General features: G+C 41.4%; 1 protein-coding gene across 5 annotated transcripts in view; it reads right to left on the bottom strand.

Annotated features, from left to right (window-relative positions):
* Positions 1–20,051, bottom strand: part of eif2b3 (eukaryotic translation initiation factor 2B, subunit 3 gamma) — a 117,030-nt gene that overhangs the window by 14,790 nt on the left and 82,189 nt on the right. For all 5 annotated transcript variants that reach the window (XM_078218690.1, XM_078218693.1, XM_078218692.1 and 2 more), the window contains exon 10: positions 19,057–19,205. In XM_078218690.1, coding sequence (XP_078074816.1) covers positions 19,057–19,205 — 149 coding nt within the window. The remainder of the gene's footprint in view (positions 1–19,056; positions 19,206–20,051) is intronic.

Below are 20,051 nucleotides of genomic sequence, written 5' to 3' on the forward strand. Positions count from 1 at the left end.
AATAGTGAAACAAGAAATTTACAAATGGATATGGATAGGTTAAGTGACTGGGGCAAAACATAGCAGATGGAGTTTAACGTGGATAAGTGTGAGGTCATCCATTTTGGTAGGAAAAATACAGAGGCAAATTATGATCTAAATGGAGAGAAATTTCAGAGTGCTTTAGTGCAGAGAGATCTGGGTGTCGACGTGCATGAATCACAGAAGACTTGTATGAGGGCACAGCATATAATAAGGAAGCAAATGGAATTTTGGCATTTATTACTAAAGAAATAGAATATTAAAGTAGTGAAGTGTTGCTGCTACTACACAAAGCAATAGTGAGACCACGCTTAGAATATTGTATACAGTTTAGGTCCCCTTACCTGCAAAGGGATGCAGTTGCATTGGAAGCCTTTCAGAGGAGGTTCATTAGATTAATTACAGAAATGAGGGATTTGTTTTACAAAGAGAGATTGCGCAGCTTAGGCCAATATTCCCTGAAGTTTAAAAAAATGAGAGATCTAATGTAGGTGTACAAGATGATAAGGGAGATGTGGATGTGGAGCAGATGTGGAGAATATGTTTCCTTTTGTAGGGCAATCTAGAATAAGAGGTCATAGTTTTAGGATAAGGGGTGGCAAATTTAAAACAGAGATGAGGAGAAATTACTTCTCTCAAAAGGTCATGGGTCTGTGGAATTCACTACCCCCAGAGTGTGGTGGATGTCGGGACTTTGAGTAAATTTAAGGAAGAGGTGGACAGATTTTTAATTAGTAAGGGTTTGAAGGGCTATGGTGAATGGGCAAATGGAGTTGAGGCTGAGATTAGATCAACCATGATTGTATTAAATGGCAGAGCAAGCTTGAGGGGCTAAATTGCCTACTCCTGCTCCTAATTCTTATGGTTGTGCTTCTTATAGTAAGGCAGCACTCGACCAAGTGCAGCATTAAGCAGCCCCATTAAAACTGGAATTAGTTTTAACGCCAACAGTAATCTAATTAACAGTGGCAGGAAAAAAGGAGTTTTAATACTTCTTTTGTAATATCACTGTCATATTGTCTATACTGCAAAGCAAGCATATGGAGGTGTGACTGGTTTCATAGGATTCGGAACAGAAAGTCTGCAAAAGTCAAACTTCAATAATAAAGGTGCGAAGGCAAGTAAAGAAGTAGTTTGAAGTTCATTTCAAAAGGGAACATATAATTGGTGGCTTGAAAATAGATAAGGAAAGATAGGGTATGTTTACTTTTGAAATATAGTGGCCATAAAGAAAAAATAAGGGGGAATCATGTCTGGGAAGGGAACTTCTAAAGGATTGTAAAAGACAATGGAGGACAAGATTAAAGGAAAAAAACAGATTAAGAAAACACTGAAGATTGTGTTAGGGGTAATGGCTGATAAGGTCTCAATAAAAACATAGTGTGCACAAGACCAGACCTGGAGAGCCAGTTTGCTGTCACCCTCAGAAAACACCCTTAGAACCGCAGACCACAGTGTGATAAAGTTACTGGAATTTTATAGATTAGAAAATCTATTAGGACTGTTGCCATTTAAAGGAAGGTTTAGCTCAGAGTTCGGAAAGGTTTAAAAAGGTCTGTGAACTGTGTCAAGATGTTCTTGTGTTTAAGTGTAACTTTTATTTTATTTATCTTAATGTTTCACTTTAATATAAGATCATCACAACTGATCTGAGAAGTTATTTCTTGAGTTTGGAAAACCTCATAATATACAAATTGCAAAGCCATTCTGGCAGCTGTTTCAAGTTTCCCTTTGGGATTTTGGCAGCTTGGCACTTACCACCTACTGTGCCATAAAAACAAATTGGCACTGGTGACAAAATAACACCAACTGGAAAATTCAGGCTAATAACTTGTGGGTCCTGGTGATTTGTATTGTAGATCAATGCATCTCTGGGTAGTGTGTCACATGATTATGTAATGACATCATCAGAGGCATTTGGAAGATTTTCCCTCTCTCCTATCCTGGACTATTTGCAAGCAACACCTATCTAATACAGCTCCACTTACTGGTTAAGTGACCCACTGTACAGCATTTCATCATTTTATTTTTGCTGTACAAGTGAGCCAACCGTGTTACTATGCAACACCTGGTACCTTTATTTCCATGAGCTTTCCTTCTCAATTAATGCATCATATTGTCATTGCACACTTATAAAAATAATTTCTACAATGTCTAATTTTCCTTTGGGTAGTTTCAACTTTAGAATTGGGTCTCCCAGGAATGTGTCAGTGCTTGCTTGGAGGGTCTATTGGACAGAGAGGTTTGACCCCACCACTTATCCTGACCAGTAAACAAATTAATAAAAAGCTAAGATTCCTTTTCAAACATTTTGTGTGGACCTCAATCTTTTTTTTAGAATTATTGCTAAGTTAAGGTAAGCGAAGTTAAAACTAGTGCTAGTTTTTATTAAACTTGAGCAAAATTACCTGCGTGTAAAGATGCTACCATTATTTATTTTGTCCTGGTTCCAAGCAGCCTGATCAACTCCTTGCTGCACCAACAGCAGCTGATGCGTAGTTTACTTTGGCACTAAGTGGAAGATTCAGCCTTTTATGTGCCAGTTTCTGGGACGGTATCACAGGGATTGACATCTGAACTGCGGACCACCAAATAAGCCAAATACCATAATCCTCCACACTAATTACCAGCGGTACACGCTCCCCTGCCTCCCATGTAAACAAACAATTTTGGCAAAGCATAGAGCCAACACAGACCCTGAGCATGTCTCTACCCCACTTCTTCATACTGTGGGTAACAGTATTATGTATTAATCAATTGTCAGGTTCTGGCTCGAAGCTTAAAACATTTTTTTTCTGGGCTTTCAAAAAAAACGACCGTAAGGCTTATTTTATCCTTTAAAACGTGGATGACTTTTTAAAATTTGTGAGCTTTATTTAAGGTCATATTGTGTGTAAAACTAGGTCAACAGGTGATATATATGTCAACTCAATTCAATGTGAAATGCCAATCCATTAGACAAAAGGAACTTAATATTGAACTTCAAAATGCAGTTTCCTTGAGGGCCTAGTGTACAAGAGCATCCAGGTCATAAAGACCAGGAAGTCCTCGGTTTAATACCAGATCCACACTGACATATCTGATTCCAGCTGCTGATTTCACAAGCTAAGGAGGAAAAAATGATTCAAGATTCCTACTCCTGATCCACTATCCTATGACCAATGGCAGAACGAAGTTCATGCAAGGCATTAAGATCATTTCTCACAACTCAGTAGTCAGGTTGATATTCACTGGTTCACCTCATGCATAGTAAGCTATCCGAGTGAGGTCTTGAAGGCTGCTGTTAACCTATCGAACCATATTCCTGCTAGAATCCGTACCTTCATTGAGAAGGAGAAAGAAATTGGAAAAATATGCAGCTTCCCCATAAAGCTTTCAATAATAAGCTGTAAATTACTGCTTAATACTGCAATTATATTGTAAACTATTAAACCTTTGAGCACACCATCAGCATGCAAAGTATTGAGGCCTACCATCGACAAAACAAAAATGGACTTATGACCAAAGCTCAGAATATATTAAAAAACAGATAGTGTGGAATAGTCTCATGGCAGTAATGCCTTCAATTCTGCCTTTTGATTCCTTCTTGTTGTTCCATTAAGTATTTGAGATATAATAGGAGCAGCCTATAAACATGTCATTTTATGGCACTGACACCTGTATATCAGCTTTACTGAATACATATGAATTGTTAGATTACTGATAATTGTCTTTTCGTTTGTTAGCATTTCTTTAATAAAGGCTCAAAGTATTTCCCTAATCATATCAGTGACATTTTCACTTCCAATATAGCTTCTCGAAGGCTACATTTATCAGCTTTATGTCCATTAATTTTGCACAAAGATCATCTTGTGCAAGGATAGAAGATTGTTTCTATTTGGGGAATCTTAGGAAATAGGAGCATGACTGGATCATGATAGGGCTGTAGTCTTCTGAGCCTACTCCTCCACTTAATATGATCATGGCTGATCCTCTATCTCAACACTATACTCCTGTTTTCTCCCCATACCCCTTGACGCCTTTAGAGTCTAGAAATTTCTTTCTTTCTTAAATATATCCTGTGACTTGGTCTCCACAGCCTTCTGCGGTAGAGAATTCCACAGGTTCACCACCTTCTGAATGAAGAGGTTTCTCCTCATTCAGTCCTGAATGGCCTAGTCTGTATTCTGAGATTGTGACCCCCTTGTTCTAGGCCCTCCAGCCAGAGGAAACATCATCCTTGCATCCAGCCCGGCCAAAATTTTATATGGTTCAATGAGATCTCCTCTCATTCTTCTAAATTCCAGTGAATACAGGCCTAGTCGATCCAATCTCTCGTCCTATGACAATCCTGCCACCCCAGGAATCAATCTGGTGAACATCCGCTGCATGCCTCCATGGCAAGTATATCCTTTCTTAGGCAAGGAGACCAAAACTGCACACAATACTCCAGACATGGTCACACCAAGAGCCCTGTACAGCTGCATTAAGACATCCTTGTTCCTTTACTCAAAACCTCTTGCAATGAAGGCCAACATACCATTTGACTTCCTAACTGCTTGCTGTTCCTGCATGTTTGCTTTCACCGATTGGAGTACAAGGATACCCAGGTCCCTTTTTATATCAACATTTCCCATTCTATCATCATTTAAATAATTCTCTGCCATTCTGCTTTTCCTACTAAAATGGATAATGTCACACTTATCCACATTATACGCTATCTCCAATGTATTTGCCCACTCACTCAACTTGTCTATATTGCCTTGAAGTCCCTTAACATCCTCCTCACCACTCTCATTCCCACCAGTTATTATGTAATCAGCAAATCTGGAAATATTACATTTGGCTCCTTCATCCAAATCATTGATATATATTGCATATAGCTGGCGCCCAACCATTGATCCCTGCGGTACCCTGGTAGTCATTGTCTGCCACTCTGAAAAAGACCCATTATTCGCTACTCTGTTTCCTGTCTGCTAAGCAATTCTCAATCCATGTTAATACAATACACCCCAATCTCATGTGTTTTCATTTTGCACATTAACCTCATCAGTTTTCTGAAAATCCAAACACATCACATTCACTGATTCACCCTTTTCTATTATTTCACTGGTTACATCCTCAAAAAAATTCCTGTAGGTTTATCAAACATGATTTCCCTTTCATAAATCCATGTAGACTTGGTCTAACCCTATTGATATTGTCTAAGTGTTCTGCTATCACTTACCTGCCCACCCCTGACTCCACTGCAATTCTTCCACTGGTGGGCCAACTGAAGCCCTCAAGTGGGAAATTTATGCTCACACCATGAATGCCCACCATCTGAATGGCCAGCAGCTCTCTGATGTGGAGCTTCATGTCCCTGAAGTGACCACCATTGCAGCTGCCGTCCCATATGATGTCATGTGGGGAACCCAGAAGAATTGGCGTAAAGCTGTGTCTGCTTATTTAAATTGATGGAAATCAGGTTCACGCCACAGAGGTTTCATTCTGAGACTTCCCAAGCGCAAATCCTGTTATGGCCCTCTCGCGAGAGTTAGTGGCCATGGGATGTGCGTCTGTGGCGAACAGGACCGGTAATTTGCCCCCAATGAATATACTATTCGCTACAACCTAGTACAACATTCTTTTGGTACAACTTATATTTTTAAAAATTAAATGCAATTTAGTTCAGTTGGTTAGACAGCGATACCAACAGCACGGTTCAATTCCCATTTGTGAAGGTCCCGCCTTCTCAACCTTGTCCCTCACCTGAGGTGTGGTGATCCTCAGGTTTCATCACCACCAGTCAGTTTTCCCCCTCAAAGGGAGGGCAGCCTATGATCATCTGGGACTATGGTGACTTTACCTTACCTTTTACCACCTCCAACCTATTAACATCAATTGCCATTAAATGACTGCAGAACAGATGTTCTTCCCCTCCTCAGCTCCACCCCCAACTTCCTAGCTGTAGATGAGAGAGGCAGGGACTTTGGTGACATATATAATTCAGCCCACAGTGGCAGACCTCAATTAACATTAATTAATTAGCTGGAGGAGATCTGATATTTCTTAGGCACTGGGATGAGACAATTAGAATAATTTGAATGTTACATCTCACAGATGTATTTTCAATATCACCCATTAAATGCAATATGCCATTAGTTTTGTTATGTAACTAATCACAATAGTGCACTCAGCAACATCACAATAATGGTCTATTCTGACATTTTCTTTAGTCCTGTACATTCCTGTTTTTTAATTGTTTACTGAAAGGAATGTGACGCACATTCCTCACTTTACTCAACTTTCACATCTCTCTACAAATAATGAGAAAAATCTTAACTTCCATTTCCAGGCTAAACCTACACTGCAAAGGCTGTTAAAAAAAATCCGAGTGCTTATATGTTCTATTTTACATTGCAATTCTGATGCCTAATTTATAGTCAATTTATAGTTGTTTCGTACTACAGAACTTGAATATTGCTGAAAAAAAATTATTGAAGCATCTTGTCTTGTATTTACAAGATAGATTTGCAAGAATACCAATTTAAAGGGAATAACACTGCATTAAAAGAGTGCTGATTGGTTGACAATTGGACTCCGGTTAGTAGAAGCATTGTCAAGGAGAATGCGCCATTTGGGGCTGTTCTTCCCAACTGTTTTTCCCTTTACATTTGGTTTCCTTGCAAATTGTCCTGATGGGTAGATGGTGAAAAGCTTTGTCGACCTATCTTTTTTCAGCAATAGTCAATATTTTGCTGGGAGAGGTCTGTTGGTTGCAGTTTGGACCTCATTTGGTCTGCTTTTTTATGGCTCCATCTATTCTATATAACTCCAAAAACAAAATGTTGTCTCTGGACTGCACTTCTTCGCAAGCAAGTTTCGTTTACTTAGCTGCAAACTGTAGACACACTGTTTGCAAAGAAATGCATTTCTGAGAGATATTTTGTTTTGGGAAAAGTTCTCAATTAGTTAAAAAACTTTCAGTGAACCCTGAACAGCTATATCGTTATGGAGATGTGCCGAGCTTAAGACGACTCTTTGGTTTCAATTTATCCGTGTATTTGCTGGGAGAGGGCTGACAGCTGCAGTTTGGGCCTCATGTGGTTTGCAGCTCACAGAGAAGCCTTGGGAGCTGTTAGTTTGCTCTAGGCATTTAGGAAGTCCTGGGGCGCTGTGAAGGAGGCAGATGGTCACTGGCTCAATGTTGGGAGCTATTAGGGTTCACAGAAGCCCTGAGAGACATTTATAGGTCAGTGCAGCTGGGAGACTAGATTTTGGAGAAGCCCGGGCAGTGCCAGCTTTGAAGCTAACAGTTTGAGATAGTGTTGTAAGTATACCAGTAATTAGAGGGAGTGCAACTTTGTGAATCCCCTGGAACACTGCCTCAGGAAAAGAGACTGAACCATTGGGAAGTGGGAGTTGTTGAGGCAGTGGGAATTCAGAGGCTAGATCCTTGAAAATTAAGAGTTAAAATCCCTTGAGTGGGAGACAGAGTTTTAATGAGAAATTGTGACTCAGCAGTCGCTGACATCTGGGCAGGCTGCTGAAAAATTTTAGGATCTGTCTTGGTGCCATTTAACGTGCACTTTGCTGCGTTCAACCATATTTTGCCTGTTAATTCATATTTACCTTATGTAAATTCTGAATGTTAGAGTATAAGATAAATATTATAAATTGTTTACTCTTCTGACTTTGTATAGTAAAGTTAATTTTCGTTTAAAACCATGGAATCTGGTAGCTTTATTCTCCTAGTGGGTATCTGGGATTTCAAACTTTGCCCACTTTAAACGAAAGGTTACTGGTGCTTAACTGGATTATAACTTTATAAACTACACAGCCAAGTGACAAGAACCACTATGATCTCCTGATTCAGTTCATGTATTGGTTATTTCTCCCAGAATAACAACAATCATGCACTTAAATTACAGGCTCAAACCTCCTAATGCCTGGCGACCTATGTACTGGATGTCTGGTGATCAGTGAGACACAGACAGAAACAAAGATCCAGATAGTAAAATGTGGATACTGAATGAGATGGAATAACAAATGAACAAAAATCGAAAGATGGTGGGGAGGTGAGACAAAATGATACAACAGAGTAAGCGAGAAAGGCAAAAGGGGCGAGAGAGAAAATTTGTTTTTTACACAATAGTTTCTAACATCAATTCATGAATGTTATATTTCTCTACAATTATTTGCTGAGCGTTTGTGTGTGTGTGCGTATGTGTGTTGGGGGGGGGGTTAGAGTTTCAAAATAGAGATTTCATAGTTTTTAAAGTTATCTTTTGAATTGCTTTAGCCTTTTCAAAAATGTTTTCAAAAATAAACCCAATAGTGAGAGAAATATCCAATATCCAGGATGAATGACCTGACATGATAACTATTTCTTTTGAAAACTATTGCATTGGAATAGGAGGACCTCCCTGGACACAACTTTCAGTTTTAAACTCATTCAACAGAACATGGCTAAGGACTGCTTTTTAGCTCAAAGATTATTTGCACAACAGCAGAGTGGGAACTCTGTCTGGTAGAAATGTGATGAGACCGAATGTAGCAGCTAAATTAAGTTCAAGATACAGAAAGAGAACTTTGTACATGCTGGTGAAGTCAAAAGTCCTAAAGCACTGGAATCAATTGCTCTCATCGCCCATCTCACTTTCCTTTCTCTGTATATTACTTATTGGTTCACCAATGGTCTTTAGGGAGGGAAATCTGCCCTTATCTGTTCTGGCCTACATGTGACTCCAGAGCCACAGCAATGTGATTGACTCTTAACTGCCCTCTGAAATGGCCTAGCGAAGACACTCAGTTGTAACAATCGCTACAAAGTCTCAACAAAGAAATGAAACCGGACGGACTACCTAGCATAGATCTAGGCACTGGAAAAGAAAACGGCAAAACAAACAGCCCTGTCGACCTTGCATTGTCCTCCTTATTAACATCTGAGGCCAAGTGCCAAAATTGGGAGAGGTGTCAAGCAACAGCCTAACACAGTCATTCTCATGGAACCATACTTTACAGATAACACCCCAGACACCACCATTACCATCCCTGGATATGACCTGTCCCACCAGCAGGACAGACTCAGCAGAGGTGGCGGCACAGTGGTATACAGTGGGATGGAGTTGCCCTGGGAGTCCTTAACATTGACTCTGGAACCCATGAAGTCTCATGGCTTCCGGTTAAACATGGGCAAGGAAACCTCTTACTGGTTACCACATACCGTCCTCCTTCGGCTGATGAATCAGTATTCCTCCATGTTGAACAGCATTTGGAGGGTGGCAAGGGTGCAAAATGTATTCTGGATGGGGATTTCAATGTCCACCACCAAGAGTGGCTCGGCAGCAACACTACTGATTGAGCTGGTCGGGTCCTAAAGGATATAACTGCTAGACTGGGTCTGCAGCAGGTGGTGAAGAAACCAACAAGAGGAAAAAACATACTTTACCTCATCCTTACCAATCTGCTGGCTGCAGATGCATCTGTCCATGACAGTATCGGTAAGAGTGACATCTGCACAGTCCTTCTGGAGACGAAGTCCCGCCTTCACATTGAAAATAACCTCCATCGTGTTGTGTGGCACTATCACCTAAATGGGAAAGACTTCAAACTGATCTAGCAACTCAAGACTGGGCATCTATGAGGCACTGTGGGCCACCAACAGCAGCGGAATTGTACTCCAGCACAACCTGCAACGTCATGGCCTGGCATATCCCCCACTCAACCATTACCATCAAGCCAGTGGGTCAAACCTGGTTCAATGGAGAGTGTAGGTGGGCATGCCAGGAGCAACACCAGGCATACCTAAAAATGAGGTGTCAACCTGGTGAAGCTACCAAACAGGACTACTTGAATGCCAAACATCATAAACAGCAAGTGATAGACAGAGCGGAGCGATTCCAAAACCAACGGATCAGATCTAAGCTCTGCAGTCCTTCCACATCTAGTCGAGAATGGTGGTGGACAATTAAACAACTCACAAATATCCCATCCTCAATGATGGAGGAGCCTAGCACATCAGTGCAAAAGATAAGGCTGAAGTATTCGCAGCAGTCTTCAGCCAGAAGAGCCGAGTGGATGATCCATCTTGGCCTCCTCCAGTGGTCCCCAGTATCTCAGATGCCAGTCTCCAGTCAATTCGATTCACTCCATGTGATATCAAGAAATGGTTGGAGGCACTGGATACTGCAAAGGCAATGGGCCCTGATAACAGTCTGGCAATACAAAGAACAAAGAACAATACAGCACAGGAACAGGCCCTTCGGCCCTCCAAGCCCGCGGCGCTCCCCGGTCCAGGATTGAATCCTGAATCCAGGATCCCCACCCAATTTTCCAGCCTATCTACATACTAATATCCTATCCACCGAGCTGTCCCTCACAGCTACGATGCTTTGTTCATCACAACCTATTAACTCACCCCCACCCCCCCATTCCAGACCATGTGATCTCCAGGGAGAGGCGAAAACCCAGAGTGAAAACCCCAGGGCCAATATGGGGAAAAAAAAATCTGGGAAATTCCTCTCCGACCCCCTGAGGCGATCGAAACGAGTCCAGGAGATCACACTGGCCCTGATCGGAAAATGCTTCCCAACCCTATTCATTTCCACTTCCACGAACACCATATGAATTCCCTGCCCCCGAGACAGGTTCCCAACTATCCGCAGTCTCGCTCTGTACTTGCACCAGCAAGATGATCATAGAATGAAGCCTTGAAATGAGAAACAAAGAACAATTAGCCCGCGCCGCTCCCTGGTCCAAACTAGACCACTCTTTTGTATCCCTCCATTCCCACTCCGTTCATATAGCTGTCTAGATAAGTCTTAAACGTTCCCAGTGTGTCCGCCTCCACCACCTTGCCCGGCAACCCATTCCAGGCCCCCACGACCCTCTGTGTAAAATATGTCCTTCTGATATCTGTGTTAAACCTCCCCCCCTTCACCTTGAACCTATGACCCCTCGTGAACGTCACCACCGACCCGGGGAAAAGCTTCCCACCGTTCACCCTATCTATGCCTTTCATAATTTTATACACCTCTATTAAGTCTCCCCTCATCCTCCGTCTTTCCAAGGAGAACAACCCCAGTTTCCCCAATCTCTCCTCATAACCAAGCCCCTCCATACCAGGCAACATCCTGGTAAACCTCCTCTGTACTCTCTCCAAAGCCTCCACATCCTTCTGGTAGTGTGGCGACCAGAACTGGACGCAGTATTCCAAATGCGGCCGAACCAACGTTCTATACATCTGCAACATCAGACCCCAACTTTTATACTCTATGCCCCGTCCTATAAAGGCAAGCATGCCATATGCCTTCTTCACCACCTTCTTTAGTACTGAAGACTTGTGCTCCAGAACTTGCCGCTCCGTTAGCCAAGCTCTTAAGGTGCAGTTACAATGCTGGCATCTAACCAAGAATGTGGAAAATTGCCCAGGTATGCCCTGCACACAAAAAGCAGGACAAATCCAACCTGGCCAATTACCGCCCAATCAATCTACTCTCAACCATTAACAGTGCTGTCAAGCAGCATCTCCTCAGCAATAATCTGCTCAGTGACGCCCAGTTTGGGTTTTGCCAGGGTCACTCAGCTCCTGACCTCATTACAATCTTGGTTCAAACATGGACAAAAGAGCTGAATTCCAGAGGGGAGGTGAGAGTGACAGCCCTTGACATCAAGGCCACATTCGACCGAGTGTGGCATCAAGGAGCCCGAGCGAAACTGGAATCAATGGGTATTAGGGGGCAAACTCTCTGCTGGTTGGAGTCATACCTGCCACATAGGAAGATGGTTGTGGTTGTGCAGGGTCAGTCATCTCAGCTTCAGGACATCTCTGCAGGAGTCCCTCAGGGTAGTGTCCTGGGCCCAACAATCTTCAGCTGCTTCATCAATGACCTTCCCTCTATCATAAGGTCAGAAGTGGAGATGTTCGCCGATGATTGCACAATGTTCAGCACCATTCGCAACTCCTCAGATATTGAAGCAGCCCATGTTCAAATGCAACAAGATCTGGACAATATCCAGGCTTGGGCTGACAAGTGGCAAGTAAAATTCTTGCCACAGAAATGCCAGGCAATGACCATCACCAATAAGAGACACTCTAACCACCGCCCCATGACATTCAATGGTGTAACCATCACTGAATCCCCCACTGTCAACATCCTTGGGGTTACCATTGACCAGAAACTCAACTGGACTCACCACATAAACACAGTGGCTACAGGAGCCGGTCAGAGGCTAGGAATACAGTGGCGAGTAACTCACCTCCTGACTCCTCAGAGCCTATCCACCATCTACAAGGCACAAGTTAGGAGTGTGATGGAATACTCCCCACTTGCCTGGATGGGTGTAGCTCCAATAACACTCAAGAAGCTTGACACCATCCAGGACAAAGCAGCCCGCTTGATTGGCACCACCTACAAACATTCAATCCCTCCACCACCAACACTCAATAGCAGAACTGTGTACTATCTACAAGATGCACTGCAGCAATTCACCAAAGGTCCTTGGACAGCACCTTCCAAATTCACGACCACTTTCATCTGGAAGGACAAGGGCAGCAGATAAATGGGAACACCACCACCTGTAAGTTCCCCTCCAAGCCATTCACCATCCTGACTTGGAAATATTCAAGTCGTTCCTTCACAGTCGCTGGGTCAAAATCCTGGAATTCCCTCCCTAACAGCATTGTGGGTCAACCCACAGCACATGGACTGCAGCGATTCAAGAAGACAGCTCACCACCACCTTCTCAAGAGCAACTAGGAATGGGCAACAAATGCTGGCCAGCGAGCGACACCCATGTCCCACGAATGAATAAAAAAAAAAATTACTTATAGGCACTGGACAGTGGGTACCAATTAAGCGTAAATGGCAAGAGATGTTGAGTGCATGGAGGGACTTTTCATACACATATGATTTACAGTAAAATGTTGGGCAAGTTGGAGCATGTGCTAGGTGCAGTTCATGAAACAAGTGAGGAGAAGACGAGCAAGATCTGAGTTTGGATTAATTAGGGCAACAGCAATTGGTGCGAGATGAGATTCCAGAAATCCAATTGTGCTATTAACATTACTAGAAATGCAAATCAGTAGGACTTCCATATACTGCAAATTCTGTCTTAAGACCTGAGAATTGGGGCATTTACACTGATGGTGGCACAAGACAGGCTTTTCCCTCAAGATGTCTGCAGAAACAAGGAGCAGCATCCTACCATTCCAAGATAGGAACAAAGGTCAAAAGGAGCAATAAAAAATACACATTCTTTGGAGGCTCTCTATATTGGATTCCTGTTGTAAGGTCTATCAATTTACAATACCACAATGTTACATCAGCATCATCATAGAATCAGCTAACAGGAAAAAGTACTGGTGTGCGTTGCCAACCTGGTATACAAACCAATAAATTTTACCACCTTATGAATATAATTTTTAAAGTTGGAGCAAACTTTAAATAGCAATACTGTAGCAGTGAAAGTATATCATTAAAGGGAAAATACAAGCTAGTGAAATGAAGTCTAAAGCTATGAATTATAAAGCAAGCAAGAGAAAGCATTGAGTAAAAAACATAGCATGCTAATTACAAGTTTAAAAGTTGTAATTTCCTTTTCTGATCTTTTTCTGGTAGAGGCTGTGTATACAAAAAAAGGTGCACTTCAATGAAATAATTTGAATTAATTAGAGATCTAAGCACTTCTTTAAACATGTTAGTTCAGAATTATACTATAGCTTTGTGATCAAACACAGCCACTATGGAGACTTTTCTTTGAATACAGCCAAGCAGGCTTGCATGACTCTTTGCAAGTTCCACATTGTTTATTGATCCTCCTTTTAAACAGCAATTATAGCTGTGGGTGGGCTAGTGCAGAAGATGTAATTACGATACTGAACTGCAGTGTATTACAGGAAACTTTTTTTTGCAGTTTTGGCACTGATAGTGTGCAAAGTTCTGTTTGGGTAACATTAGCAAAATCAACTATCTGAACAATTTGCATATACTTACAAAAAGAATTAGAAGGACAAGGTGTTCCCTAAATTGTAAAGTGCTACTTCTGTGCATTTTGTTAATGGATGATTTCTCTCTCCAAAAGTAAATATGCAAGAATTTAATTGATGTCAATTTACATATAAAAGGCTTCTCAACTACTTCTCTGGTAAAGAGATCAGAACTGGAGATGTTAATACTGAGAATCTTGAAGAATGGGAACCACAGGGGATAAATATTATAAATATTAAGTGGATATATTCAATTGGTAGCTAGGGAGCTCCAGAACTTCCCTGCTGACATCAGACTTTTAAAAGGACCTACCTAAATATTAAGCTGATCTTTCTCGACACTATGACTGTAACACTATATTCTGCACTCTCTGCTTTCCTTCGCCCCTATGTACTCTATGAATGGTATGCTTTGTCTGTAAGCACTCAAGAAACAATACTTTTCACTGCATACCAATTCATATGACAATAGTAAATCAAATCAAATTCAGCGACAATGATGAAATGATATGTATCCACGTCAGAATGGCATTTGACTTGGAGGGGAACGTGAATGTTATTGTGTTTCAATGCACCTGTTGATCTTGTTCTTCTTAAATGTTGGGGGTCACAGGTTTGAGGGAGTTGCTGTCATGCATCCTATAGACAGTACACAGTGCAGTCACGGTACTTGAGTGGCAGACCACACTCAACCAGCCTGCACTTGCAAAATCCAAAACAAAACGTCTACTGTTACATGTGACTCCCTGACTAGGCAGCACTTGCTAAAAAAAATCCTGAGTGTGCTAAAAGCTGTACTAACAACCAATTTAAGATAATCAGCCAAGCTTGTAATGTGGTTCATTTACAATTTCCCACCACAGAATTGAGTGAATACATGGAGCTGCAATTTTCCGATTTGAACAATGATGCTCAGTTGGATACCTCACCGCTGGCCCAGACTCTGTAGATACAGCCAAGCAGGTCACCCCTTTCAGTGGCACAGTATGCTGGAATATACCCTGTTTTCAGTTGCCGCGCTTTGTGATGCTAATTTTGTACCCCTACCGAAGCCATCACAATGCAATATGTTGACACATATTAATCCATTCCTACGCATTTAAAATAAGGTGCTTTAATATAGTGGCACAGTGGTTAGCACTGCTGCCTCACAGTGCCAGGGGACCCGGGTTCGATTCCTGGCTCGGGTCACTGTCTGTTTGGAGTCTGCACGTTCTCCCCGTGTCTGCGTGGGTTTTCCCCAGTGCTCCGGTTTCTTCCCACAGTCCAAAGATGTGCGGGTTAGGTGGATTGGCCGTGCTAAATTGTCCCTTAGTATCAGGGGGACTAGCTAGGGTAAATGCATGGGGTTATGGGGATAGGGCTTGGGTGGGATTGTGGTCGGTGCAGATTCGATGGGCCGAATGGCTTCCTTCTGCACTGTAGGGATTCTACAAATATTCTATGAATATTTGCTATAAGTGACATATGTTCATATGCAAGTTCCCATTCTCTACAAACAAAATGAATATGTACATTCCTTGCACCTTTCTTGAAATACCCTGGAGCTTGGGGAGCTCAAAAATCCTTGTTGTGTTCTCCATGCTAATACCTTGGCTGGTCAAAGCAGGCTTGCCAATCAATCAGTGCCCTTTTCCCCTGTAGTACAAATTGTTGTGATCATTTGAAATTTGGCATTCTTGCATTTGTCTTGATGAGTGCAAGATAAAAAGCTGGGGCAACGTGTCTCTCTTTTCAGCAAAATAAAAGCAAAATATTGCAAACATAGGAAATTTGAAATATAAAGAAATATAAAGAAAAATGTGGAACACATTTTGTGGAAGCATTTGTAGAGAGAAAAAACAGTCGATCTTGGAAATGAAATGCTCCATTTTGTTCTCCGTCAATATTGTCTGACCTCCTGATTGTTTTCAAACTTGTTTGGTTTTTATTTCAAAAATACTTTGTTGGCTGTGGAATGCTTTGGGACATTCCGAGATTGCAAAAAATGCTCCTAAAAAAGTCTGGAGAAAAACTGACTAAATGGGGTTAAGAGACAGTTCAATCACAATCTAAGTGAATGTTGGAACAGGCTGACAAGACTAATGTTCCTATAAATGGAAGTTATTTATTCAGTGGAACAAAAAAAATTTGCTCCTTTTTTCCAAAACCACAAAATTATCAGTAAATGTCTTTGGTACATGCTGATGATGTAGACGATTATCAGAAAATAATTATCCAAATTAGGGCGGCACGGTAGCACAGTGGATAGCACTGCTGCTTCACAGCTCCAGGGACCTGGGTTCAAATCCCGGCTCGGGTCACTGTCTGCGTGGAGTTTGCACATTCTCCTCGTGTCTGCGTGGGTTTCCTCCGGGTGCTCCGGTTTCCTCCCACAGTCCAAAGATGTGCGGGTTAGGTTGATTGGCCATGCTAAAATTGCCCCTTAGTGTCCTGGTAGATTAGAGGGATTAGCGGGTAAAATATGTAGGGATATGGGGGTAGGGCCTGGGTGGGATTGTGGTCGGTGCAGACTCGATGGGCCGAATGGCCTCTTTCTGTACTGTAGGGTTTCTATGATTTCTATGAGAAGATGCTGAATTCTGCAGCTGAGCACCATCACATTTGTTATCTAATTCTCTTGAAATGGTGGACAGAATTATTCACCAGAACTTGGAAAGAGAATTGCTATTGAATAGTATGAACATTCTCGGTTTCAGAATCAGTGCAGAAACTATTCCGTTTGCTTGGGACATCACTGAAAGCTAGGCTAGTTTCCAGGGGTCAGGAGCAAAGCTGCATTATGGGCATCACCAGAGCGCAATTAAACCCAAATAATCATGAAGACACCCTCAATATTCCTTGTTCTTTTGAGCCTCAAAAGGGCATTTCAACTTCCTATTGTACCAGCTGATTAATGTTTCATTGATCGATTGAAATTTATTACCTCCACCAGTGAAGATGAGCAGAGGTTCGCCTGTAAACAATATCTCTCAAAAAACTAATGCATGGATTTCAATGAAACTTGGTACCAAATTCTGAGCAGCCCACCCTCCAGTTTCATCAAACACTACCTGCCTCACCTGTGGCAGAGTGTGCATGCACCCCAATCCCAGAGTGGAAGAAAGTTATCCTCCGTCCGGAGTGACTGCCTAAGAAGAAGGAGGTACACAGAGGTACATGGGGAGGCAGTGCTGAAGTGGTATTGACATTGGACCAGTATCCAGAGACCCAAGGTAATCACAAATAGAAATCTATGAAATATGAAAGGAAGTAATTATACTGAAAGTGCAGTGGGATATCAGGTTCAAATCCCACCATAGCAGTTTTGAATTCAATAAAAAACCTGGAATTGATAGTCTAATGATGACCATGAAACATTATCAATTGTCATAAAAACCCATCTGGCTCACTGATGTCCTTCAGGGACGGAAGTCTTTACCAGTCTGGCCTACAGCAATGTGGTTGAATCTTAACTGCCCTCTTAACAAGCCACCCAGTTGAAAGGCACTTAAGGATGGGCAATAAATGATGGTCTAGCCAGCAATGCCCACATCCCACGAAAGAATAAAAAAGGATTAGTTCTTGGAAAAGATGCAGATCTGCATCCAGATCCTGGAATTCTTTAAAGGATCCATTCACATTGGGGACAGGAAGGCCAAATTTACTTTTTGGAATGTTGTTGATAGTTTTAGAATGTTGGGGATTGTCTCAGCAGTTATGGTGGCATTTGTCACATCTGTCAAAATGTGAGCAGTTTCCATAGCAGGTAGTTAGATGTGGATTGGCGTGGAGCTTCTTCAGTGACATGGAAGCTCTTAGTGAATAACATTTCACAGTAACTTCATTGCAGTGTTAATGTAAGCCTTACTTGTGATTAATAAATAAACTTTACTTTAACATTTATTTTTTTCAACTTTGTAGTTGCAGAGCATCAACCAGATATGGAAAGCCTTCATTCAGCAAGAGCTGTATTATTTGAATACCATTGAGTTAACATCACATGGCTGAGGTACATGCTTTACTGAGTGCCCTCTTCACTTGTTCTAAACTATACTCTCAGCCGAATTTAATCATTTTTCTCCTATCATTTCTGTAACCAACTATTCTACTTTATAAACCTTAACCATATATATTGTAAAGATACCCAATAACAAAGAAAACTATCAAAAGCTGACCAAAAGTTCAAAAAAACTTGCCAGAGCATGAAAAGCTAACAACTTTAAAAAAAAACCACAAATAGAAATTTATGAAATATGAAAGGAAGTAATTATACTGAAAGTGCAGTGGGATATCAGTTTGTAACTTAAGCTATAGATGCACTTTTACTTGTATTGTGGGGGAGGTTCGCGGTAAACAGAGTTATACAAAATCTTGAAAGCAGGATGGGCAAAATCATTTTCTTTTATAAGGTTGTGATAGCACAAATGCAGTTTTGATTTTTGATATTTTATTTTGGGCACAATCGTTTTAAATTCTACAATGAATGTGGGACCTGCATTTCATTCATCTGAAACAAAAAAAATGCTATTTCACAGAGTACAACATTTTCATTTTACTATTTTGGGAGTTCATTTTAAAAAAATATTTTATATCGTCTTTCTCCCAGTAGCCACAGATAATTTACTACTTGGAGAAAGTAATTGTGGTCAATTTTCTTTTAATGTCTATTAGCAGATAGAGATTCAATTTGGTCTGTTTGAGCATTAGTTAGGACTATAAATAGTAAGTATGGAATTGTGCACTTTCAAATACTGCCAATTGGCAATGAGCTTCAAAGAAACTGCAGGGTGGCGAGGGGGCGGGATGTGGTGTGGGTTGAGTGTTGTGGCAGATTTCCTTTTTTATCACCCTTATAACCTTTATACAGGGCAAGAGTGCAACGTCCTCTGATCCTCAGTTCCAGGGGCTTCATTACAACAAAAGCTGGAGCAAGATGTGCTGTTTAATCAGAGGATGACAAGGAGGACTGTGAGACCGGGTAATTTTTTTTTCCCCAAGCTAAATTATGTGAATCACTCTGTAGTAGCATACCAGAATTAAACAAAGGCATTTTTAAAACCATTGTTCAGATATTTTCTCCACATTAATGCGACTTCACTCACCCTTCTTCAATAGTGACATTGTGCATGATTATGGAATTGGCAATTTTTACTTTCTCTTTGACTGTGCAGGAGGTCCCGATGATTGACCTCTTAATAGAGGTCTTCTCTGCCACTTTAGTCATATAGCCAACCATACTGTCAGCACCAATCTGTGTGGGGGAAAAAAATCATAATGTTAAAATAAAAAAGCATGTCTGGGTTGTAATAAGTGTAGTAAATGAGATACTTATATATTTACCAATTACAAGATAACAACTAAGCTAAATAATGAGGAAACAAAGATCAAGCACCGATTTTCCAAGAATTTGCCTGTAATATGGAGCCTAAATGTCCTAACTTCAGGTGAAGCTCCTCGCAGGCTGTGTTGTACCCATTTAAATGTCATGGTGGACTTTTGCATGACTGATGCTTTACTTCTTTATTCTGAAGCCACTGCTCGAATTGAAATTGCAATGTACAGTGCAATGAGGATCAGTAATTCTTTGCGGATGCTGAACATAATCGCCAAAAATCTCCGCCCTTGTTCGCAGCTAGGATTCTCTGGTGCCGCTGAAAGTGACTGGAATTTTGGTGGAACATCAAATCCTCACTTGTAACAAGATGGCCACAGATGAAATCGGAGAATCCTGCCCAATGCAGGATTCCGATAAAGAACAGAAGCTTAGAAGGATCAAGTGCAAAGACATATTTTGCCTACACTCATCACCATGCTTTATAGAGCCTGTTCAAAACTATCTGGTCATACTCTTCAAGAAAGACTGACTCAGAGTTGTGCCATTTGCTATAAATATACAGACAATATAAGGCAGAGGGATGAATCTTCCCAAGGAAGGGGAAGAAGGGAAGCATGAAGTCTTCATACGACTGCATTTTCCAATTCATCATACGGCAGAGCTACCATACTAGGTAGCTCGCAGTGCACATCTGTATGAAGCAACTGGCAAATGCTGTTTTCAGGAAGTAAAACTTCATTTCTGCTGACGGGGGCACAATAT

Source organism: Mustelus asterias, chromosome 8, assembly GCF_964213995.1.
Source record: "Mustelus asterias chromosome 8, sMusAst1.hap1.1, whole genome shotgun sequence".
In the NCBI taxonomy this organism is placed as follows: Eukaryota; Metazoa; Chordata; class Chondrichthyes; order Carcharhiniformes; family Triakidae; genus Mustelus; species Mustelus asterias.